This window comes from Anolis sagrei, chromosome 1 (assembly GCF_037176765.1).
Source record: "Anolis sagrei isolate rAnoSag1 chromosome 1, rAnoSag1.mat, whole genome shotgun sequence".
NCBI lineage: Eukaryota > Metazoa > Chordata > Lepidosauria > Squamata > Dactyloidae > Anolis > Anolis sagrei.
The window spans coordinates 318586930-318596836 of NC_090021.1; the positions used below are offsets into that span (position 1 = coordinate 318586930).

Below are 9907 nucleotides of genomic sequence, written 5' to 3' on the forward strand. Positions count from 1 at the left end.
GATTTATATTCCAGAAATATCACTAAGGCACAGTTGCCCATTGCTTACTTGCTGAAATCATATAGTTATTGTTGTTGTTGTATGTTTAGTTGTTTACTACTGTTACTATTTAATTACATTCATATTCCATTTTTCTTTTAATGAGCTCAAGGTAGTATTCATGTGTATGTGTTTGTGTATTATCTATATGACCATCCTCTTCCCTCCTCCCCATCTTTATAATAAACCCATGAACTAAGAACCTACCCAAGGTTGCCCAGTAAATTTCATGATTCAGTGAGGGCTTGAACTTCAATCTCCCAAATCCCAAACCAAGACTTGAAAGTTTTGACTGATACTATTGACTGCATTTTTTTCACGGATCTGTACTCACTTGCTGTTATATATTTGTCTTTGTTAAAAGCTACGTATTTGTTTTTACAATTTATGATGGGCATTCTATAAGCGGCATGCGTGTGCATGTTTTCCCTTATGCCGGTGTATGACCTTTCTTTGGGCAGGGTGGACTTTAGTATTCCCTTCCTGGCTTCACAGTATCTAAACCCAGACATATAATAAAGGCTTTGAAGCCCCCCTCTTCTCATCCACACAACTATACCATGCCTCAAGGAAACTGGAGAAGCTTCTGGCTATGTCCCTATAGCCAGCCAGAAATTATTAGGAACCATAGAAAAACCTGACACTTTTTAGCCGTGATGTAATCATTTTGAGTTGGTCAGTTGAAGGTAGTCAGTTTAAAGATTCACACCTAGCCCAACTTACAAAAGTCCTTTGTCTCACCCTGGTCATTCCACAGATATATAAACCCCTTTTTTCCCAGTTCCAGCAGACCTCACCTCTGAAGATGCTTGCCATAGATGCAGGCGAAACGTCAGGAGAAATGCCTCTAGAACATGGCCATATAGCCCGAAAAAACCCACAAGAACCATTTTGAGTTTGGCTGCAGGTAGGGCTGTACATGGATCAGTTTTTAAAAATGAGCTCTGGCTGTTCTAGCTTTTCTGTCTCTTTCAGCCAGCTGTAATGGCACGGATGTTGCCACCAATTTTTTTCTGGCCACAACAGACCAGACGGCTGCCGACCACAGCTACTTTCAGTTTCATTTGGCTTCGTGTGCGAAGAGGCAGTCTCGCGCCCCACAGGGTTCCCCTGTGAACTCTGCCTGTTGAGCCAATCAGAACAAAAGAAAGCCATGAAGTACCTTTTAGCCAAGCTGGGCCTCCATTTTTCTGTTGCGAACAGGCTTCTGAGAGAGACAGATTTTTCTCCAGTCTGCTTGCAGCTCTGCATTGGCTGTCTTGCTTTTTTACTCAAATGATAATAATAAGCATTTACTTTCTACACACTTAAGATGCTGCCACTTATGGTGCCATTCACAAAGCAAGCTTCAAATGTAGGGTAGAGGTATCTTGCCATTTCTAAAGCCACCATAAAATGAGGTAATTTATATATTTTTAAGGAATGGTTACCTAGTGTTCCTTCAGGTTGTGTGGCTCCCACTGAAACAAGTATTTAAAAAGGTGACTTAACTCAACTTCAATGAAAGGGTGTTGAGGAAAATTGATGCCAGAAAGGATAGAAGGAGAAAGGATCCCACAAAGGATGGTTTCTTAAGTCTGGTGCCTTAAACCCAGGTGTCATTGAAGGATATAAGGAGAAATGATTCCAGAAAGGGTGATTTCTTAAATCTGATGCCTTACCACCTTGTCACATGGCTGCTGGAGTTGCACTGCTTCATTGGAGGGTATGGGGAATTCCACGCGCAGCTTCCCCCTATGAATTCCAATGGCAACACAAGAAACCTTCTGTGTTACTGGCATACACTGCCTACACCTTCCATCTATGGAGCCATGCTGATGTTGTTTGATGGGAGCCAGCGAGCTCCATGGGTGACCTGGACTAAAATGGTGCATGCCACCAATTTTATCCCCATGTGAAGAGGTAGTTAAACCCAGGTCTAGTGGAAGGATATGAGGAGAGAAAATATTACAGAAAAGGGAGCCTAGGAAGTTCCTCCATTGCTGCAAATGGTCTGGATTCTCCTGGAATTTTCAGCTGCCAGATCAAAAAACAGATTTTTTTTCTCACCAGAATTTAGGAGGCTCCCAAAAATGGATCAGGGGAGGCACTGAAATCCGGACATTGACAATGGTATGGGGTTTAGCCAAATTGCACATGCCTAGCTGCAGGTACATAGCCAGAAACTTTCCTGTCTCTACTCACTTCCCACAGGGCATGAAAGCACATATTATATTGTGTGCGTGCCAGAAGCTGTACAGTAAGTTTGGATGGGATGTACATTGTGCAGTTTAGAATTACTGCACAATGAACTATCAGAAGGATCTCTTTGAAGGTATGCATGGGTATTCTTCCTCTATGTGTCTGCCTGATATATTTCTTTTTATGTGAAATGTATACTGAGACAGGCATTCGTTCATAAACAGAGCCTTTATTTATCTATTTGAAATCATTTGCAGTCCTTCTCTTCCATCTTGAGGAGACTGGTGAGATGCGTACCTATTAAAATTCAAATGAAAGACAGTATGATAATATTGACTGCAGCTGACATATCTAAGTGGCCTCAAAAGTCTAAAGGATGTAACTACCATAAAAATGCAAGCAGTGAATGTGTTATAGGACTCTCCTGAGGGAGAGGATTTCATGGAGGGACTATTTCCAAATGGCTCTCTTTATGCTTGGATACATTATGAATATTTGCAGGATCAGGAAAGAAGGGTCCCTGCAGAAGACCTCCACTCTAAGCTTGGATTGAAAGGAGAACAATCACTCTTGGAACTTAAGTCTCAAGTCATTCATTTTATATGTTAAAATTAACATTTTATTTATTCATTCATATCCTAATAACTCACCTTTCTTCCTGTGTGCTCAAGGTAGTCCTAGTGAATATCTTGCTCCTGGCTTTATTTTACTGCCAGAGTTTTGGAGCTGACTTGAACCTGAATGTCAAGACCTAATTCTCTCTACCATGCTGGTTCTTTGGACCTCATCGCATCAAGTTACCCAATGCGGATGACAGTGGGGGGGGGGGGATTCACCGGGCATTGAACCCACGGGGCAAAGGGAGAATCCATCGCCCTGCACCCCACAGAACCCACAGCACCACCTTCCCCATCACATGGGGAAAATCATTGCTGCTCAGCTTCAGGCATGCTCAGACGCTTTCAGCACTGCTTGGGGACAGAGCCCTACCAGCTATGTGTCATTTGTTGAGATCCAGCAGGCTCCATCCCTGAACTATACTGAAAGCATTATACAATGGGTAAATTTGCCCATGTGATAAAGTCCTTTAAGCTGGACACATGAATGTGATAGCAGCGAATGCACTTGGTTTAAAAGGAAAAGGTCACATGAACCATATATGTTAATCATCAATTGTTGTAACATTCTGATCCAACTGAAGTTTCCAAGTTTTCAGAAGCAGTCTCACATTGAACATATGTATAATCTTCAAGAAGGAATGTGAATAAGGATTCATCTGCACTGTAGAATTAATGGAATTTGATGCCACTTGAACTGCCATGGTTAAATGATATGGAATCTTGTAGTTGTAGTTTGATGAAATTCTTTAGCAGAGAAGACTACAGCTTTGTGAAACTACAACTCCTAGAATTTCATAGCATTGACCCATGGCAATTAAAGTGGTATTAAACTGCATTGATTCTACAATGTAAATGCAACCAGAGATGGTCCTTTCAATGGAAAAAGATGTTCATTTGTCACTGCACTTGATTTTCATGTGTTCCATTTGACAAGCTTTGTGCTTTGTTTTGTGAGTGGCTGCTGAAAGGTTGAAAGGATTACTGTGGAATTCTACTTGCTGAGACACATACCACTGAAGAAGTGGAATGCCCCCTGTATCTACATATTCAATAATCATCCAGTGTGGTTCTATGGTATGTGTCCGGCTCTAGTAAAAAAAAAAATAGAGTTCACTATTATCCATGAGGGATCTGGGAACATGGTTATGGAGGTGGGGAGGGTGATACACTGTACATATTCTTCTTAGTATCTAGGTTGAATCTAAGCAGTACATTTCATTGTCAGATCAGAAGAGCTGATCAAACTTTTTAATGTCATGCTTTCTATCTCTTTCTATATTGTAGGTTAGCCTGAGGAGAAGGATAAAGAAATTGGCTACCAAGATGGTAATCACTAGTGGAAATGAAGAAGAAAAAAACAACCAAGAAAAGGAAAGCAAAGAGGAATCCATCCTTGCGATGCTTGGGATTATTGGGACAATTTTGAACCTCGTTGTGATCATTTTTGTGTACATCTACACGACATTGTGAACCCCAGAAAGAAACTGGTGACGACAGCTGACAAGAGGCGATGGCCAACGTTGTCAGTTGTTGACACATGACTTGATGAGAATTGACTTTGTAGTATATTACGACATCACAAAAACATTGCCTGTGGGCGGTGGAAGCTGAAGCACAATTAATTGAACCAGACTTTTTTTCACACAGTTACAAACAAAACTCCTTCCTGTCTTTCTCTTGCTGCTCTGCCTTTCTTCTTTACATTTGTTCTAGATAAATGACTGCAAATATGTAAGTATCCTTTTTGGGGATGGAGGAGAACCAACAACAACAAACCCACTACGGACTGGTCAATTCAATACAGCCAAAGACTGGACACTCTTATAAACATTGAGAAATGTATAACATTTCCATACTAAGATATGTTCCACAGATAGCCAGGTAGCTATCTTTCATGTCCATTAAGCTGCATTGTCTTCTCTTTGGGATTTTATTTACATTGAAGCTGGCAAGCTTTTGATTTGAAATGAACATATGGTGCGATCACAAGGTGGGAGGGCGGGAGGGGGGAGAAACAAGGATTCCACTCAGCCGCCTGAGCAAACAAAAGATAAAACATTGAGCAAAGTAAAGTTACATGACATTTCTTTTCTCTCTCCCGTTGGCTTGACATCTGTGTCTCTTCATACTGATGTTTATAAATATATATTTTTAATAAATGTGCTATATTTTTAGCATGAGCCAAACCTCTGGTGACACTTTTGTTATTTTCTCTGCCTAGATTTGTTCCCACTCCTTTCCCCCAGTTCGACCTGCTTTCTTTTCATCTTTCTCTCCTATCCTCCTTCCTTCTCATCAAAACAGCATATGTTATGGTCTTCAACAATTTAACAGCCATCTCCTTTTCAGCCACTGCACTCCATTCTGGAGTAAGCATTCTGCATTGTGCTTACATGCCTGACTAGAAGTTGGAATGTCAAATGGAAAACATTGCTTTTAATGCGAAGGTACAACAGCACTGCATGGTGACCTTTGCCGACTCACATCGTGGACGCACAGAGAGATATAGATAGATGGATAGATTCACACAGAGAGAGCAGGAGAGGAAGAGGAACCAAAAAGGGCAGTAATGGGCTTGTTCTCTGAGCCCAACTACACATACATTGTGACATAATGCTTCTTCTTTTTTCAAAATGTAATCCCTTCTCTTATCTAAAACTATCTTGGTTTGAGTTGGCTTCTACCATTTGGAAACGAAATAGACCCATTTGGAAACGAAATAGGTCTGTGACAGCCAGTGTGGCATAATGGTTAGAGGGCTGGACTATGACTCCAGAAAGCAGGGTTCAAATTTGCACTCAGCCATGAAAACCCCTTGGGTGACCTTAGGAAAATGCCCAAGGACCACACACAGCTGGAAACAGACAGTGTCACCACAGACTGGCGGCACTCACCCAGGAGGTGTTGGTAGGCATGTCATCCTGCACCTTGCACCATCTTGGCTTCTCCCCACCTCATCACATGGGGGAAGCCTGTTTAAGCCATCTTTACCCATGTTTCCTTATGGAAGGATAGGGAACCTCCCGTTATCCACCACCAGAAATTTTTTGACAGCAACAGAGGGTTTTTTTCCATTTTGTCCATGGACCTGCCCCAGAAGTACTTTTCTTGAGTGTGATGGGAGTCATCATCAAAAACAAGTCCATATAAATAAGTCCCAGTGTTAGGGAGTTCTTAATAAACTATTTTAACAGCAAATCAGAGTTATAAGAAAGAAAATCAGTCTTTGAGGATATTGACTTGAACCTCTAAATCCAGTCAGGGTAGCCACTAGCCACTTATACATTGAGAGAAGGAGGTTGAAGAGAAAGGGGAGAAGGGGGAGGAGGAGAAAGAAGGGAAATAAGACAACCTCACATATTTCATCATGGTGGGTAAAATTGTTCAGTGAGCTGTCTCAGTGATAGTTCTAGATGCACAGTTTCAATAAATCTGCCTTCTTATCATTACTTACCTTGTATTTGAATTTGGACTAGGCAGCTAGTCAAATAAAAAGCACTTTTAACCAGAGACTGATTCAATCACTGTGAACAGAAGGGAACACCATTCCCTCGTGATAGAGATAAATAATACCTTCCTCCTCACCCCACAAGCCATTTCTTCAAATAGATTACTCAGTCCACAAAACAGGCCACTGAAAAATAGGATGCTTGTCCACCTTTAATTCAGCAGAATTCATGATTTGGCATACCGCGAAAAATGCAATGTCTTTAGTGGGGAATCCCATGCAAAAATAAGCATAAGAAGCTTCCACTTGAAAGGAATGCATTAAACTTTTTTTTATTCCACTGAATCTACACTGGAGTTCTGATTTACACCAAATAGTTGCAATAGTTAAAGGAAGCTTTTTCACCTATTCTGCCTACAAATGATAAAAATAGATATTAGAATCATAATGGGCCAGCTAGTCCAACCCCCTGCCATACAGGAAAAGCAAAATCAAACTACCCCTGACAGATAGCGATCCAGCCTCTATTTCAAAGCTTCCAAAGAAGGTGCTTCCACTACACTCCAAGGCAGTGAGTTCCACTGTTGAACAGCTCTTACAATCAAGAACTTTTTCCTAATGTTCAAGTGGAATCTCCTTTCCTGTACTAAAAAGTTTCTGCATGGAGGACAACTATGAGGCATTATAGGAAGTTGCCATTCTAATTGGAGATAATTAGCTCTTTTGAAACTGGGCCCCATGACAGGTAGAATCTCTTAGAAACCAAAGGAAGGGTTATGATTTGGTTTGTGTTTACTTCTCACTTCCTCTGTGCTCTGGGAAAAGCAGTTAACCTCTCTTTGCTTTCAGTAATAATGTAGATCTTTCTCAGCGGGGTGCTAAGAGGCTTAATGTTGAGGAAGCACTTTGAAAACCAAGCATGGAGGAGCTATCGGAGCACACAGTCTTGTGGCTGTGTATCTCCATTTTATCTAATTCAAACCATGGCATAATGCAAAACACACAACTAGACAGGAAAGATAATTCAACCAGCCCCGATCACTTAGCTTTGCAAGCACAGAATAATGAGAGCAACAGAGTAATATATTGTCAAAGGCTTTCATGGCTGGAATCACTGGGTTGTTGTAGGTTTTTTGGGCTATATGGCCATGTTCTAGAAGCATTCTCTCCTGACGTTTTGCCTGCATTCATGGCAAGCATTCTCAGAGGTTGTGAGGTCACCTTACCCACATCTGACAAAATGTGTCCACTCTAAGAATTTTCTAGATCCTGCTGACAATTCTAAGGACTTTATCAGATGGTCTTCAAGCTCCATTTCCAAGCACTATGGAAATGAAGCCCCACGGGAGTCCCTCAGAGGCCATCAGATGATGTGATGCCATCAGATGTAATTGCACTTCCAGTGGGGCTTGGTGGGGCTCAGTTTCTGTAGCACATGGAAATGGAGCCTAAAATTATCTTCAGGAATCAAAGGTTAGCCGACTCCTGAATGAAGGAAGTAGGGAAAAGATGCAAAAAGGGTGTGAGATGGCTGGCCATCCCAAAAGATGGAGAAATATGGGAGAGAGCAGTGTAATACAATACCCTATGCTTTCCCCCACTTTCCCTCTTTTATTTATTTATTTATTTAGGGCATTTATATCCCATCCTATCTAAATCTCTGCAGAGGGACTCAGGGCGGCTAACAACCGGCACAGCACAGTGCCCACAACAAGAAAAAGCATAAATATACATATTATAATAAAAACAATATTTAAACAATATAAAAACATCAGTCTCTTTAAATGTGATGAGATCTCAAATTATAATTCTGCTGGAAGCTACCGCAGAATTGCCTGGGAGGACCTAGCAAATTCCTGGAGACAATATTCTAGGAAATTTCCAGGTCCTCTATGGGAACTCTATGGTAACATCCAGTGCAAGTTATTTCAACAGGGTTTGCTATTATCCATGTTTTTCTGTTTCCATAGTAGGTTTAGGAATGTACCTTCATGGATACTAGAATCATAGTGTACCAAATCACAATGTATGTAGGTGTACATTGGACATAGATTTCTGTGTGTTAAAAATAGGATGGTGCCCAAAGAATAACCTCATCCCTCACACTCAGGCATGTAGCTGGAGTGGGGGGGGGGGGTTGAGGGGCTTCAGCCCCCCCCCCCCCCCGAAATTCTCATGGTGGTTCGCGAAAAGGCCTTACTGGTGCATTATTTAAACTGTTATGTTTATTCATATCATGATCTGTTCACCATACTCAATATATCCCATATGCATGGGGGTAATGGGGTAATGATACAAAAGGTTTGCTAGGGTAGACCCTCTTTCACTCAGACTCAGCCCCCCCCCCAAAAAAAAACAAACTCAGCCCCCCCCCCCCCCCCCCGAATCGAAATCCTGGCTATGGGCCTGCTCATACTCATAGTTTCTCATACACTAAAGTACACTTATTGTAATAGTGCCCTTACCACTGAATAACCATAAATAGACACTTTGCATCTGTGCAATAATACTGAATGTGGGTGGTTGTTTAATAATACTTAGTATCCGTCTCAGCTGAGGGATTTCTGGGAATTCTAGCCAAGCAAAATAAATTGTTCAGCCTTTGTTTACTATGCAGGCAAATATACTTGGAAATCCCTGGACATATAGTGTGAAACCAAGTAAACAAGCACGATACATCAGGAATGTTTTTTAAAGGATATTGTGGAGCTGGGAAAGGTCAGGAAATGGCAATACAAATGATCAAGGGACAAGAACAACTCTTCTGTAAGAAAAGGTTGCAACCTCTGGGGCTTTTTAGCTTAGAGAAGAGGTGAGTAAGGAGAGACTCACCCCAATGATAAAACATTGGGAATGTTGTGGTGAAAATGACAGTGCATATAAAATTGTGTATGATGTGAAAGGAATGGTCTCTCTCACACACTGTTTCTCTGAATAGGAATAGTCTCTCATACACACTGTTCTCTTTGGGCCTGTCAAGACAGGGCCTTTATTGCGGGAACTCCTGCAATAAAGGAGGGGCTGTCCAAACAACGTTCTGGAAAGTCCCGCATTAATTTGCTACAAACCAGGAAAACCCTAGTTTGTAGCAAATTAATTTGATAGCGGAAACCAGGGAAACCCTGGTTTGTAGCAAATTAATTTGATAATGGAAGGCATGGGATAAATCCACTATCTCCGGTATCTGGACTGCAGAATACTGCAGTCCAGACACTATTCCCAACCCCCTCTCCCCAAGCCCCTAGATCCCTTAGAAAGCTAAGAAAAACTTTATGTGCCCTCCATATGAAGCCCCGGTGGGCTCTCCTGATGCATAGAAATGATGTGCCAGGAGAGTGGGAGGGGGGAAGAGAAGGGAGGAAAATCACTCCTCCTCCCCCCTCTCCTGGCGCGTCATTTCTACACACTGGGAGAGCCCGCTGGGGCTTCAAATGGAGGGCACGTAAGTTTTTCTTAATTATCTAAGGGGTCTGGGGCTTGGATGGAGGGGGGGTAGGGTCTCCACAGGTTCTCTTGGGCTACTCCCGAGAGAACATGTGAACCCACCACAGAAAGCACATGCTTTCTAGGATGGGTATGGACAGGCCCCCAGAAACATCTGTGTTATTTTAACATGGAT

At 41.9% G+C, this 9907-nt stretch overlaps 1 protein-coding gene across 6 annotated transcripts in view; it reads left to right on the forward strand.

The window, feature by feature from the left end:
- TUNAR (TCL1 upstream neural differentiation-associated RNA) overlaps positions 1–5020 on the forward strand; it is an 80430-nt gene extending 75410 nt beyond the window's left edge. For all 6 annotated transcript variants that reach the window (XM_067462981.1, XM_060755985.2, XM_060755970.2 and 3 more), the window contains one exon: positions 4125–5020. In XM_067462981.1, the coding sequence (XP_067319082.1) occupies positions 4125–4310 (186 nt within the window). In that variant the 3' untranslated portion in view covers positions 4311–5020. The remainder of the gene's footprint in view (positions 1–4124) is intronic.
- The last annotated feature ends 4887 nt before the right edge of the window (positions 5021–9907 follow it).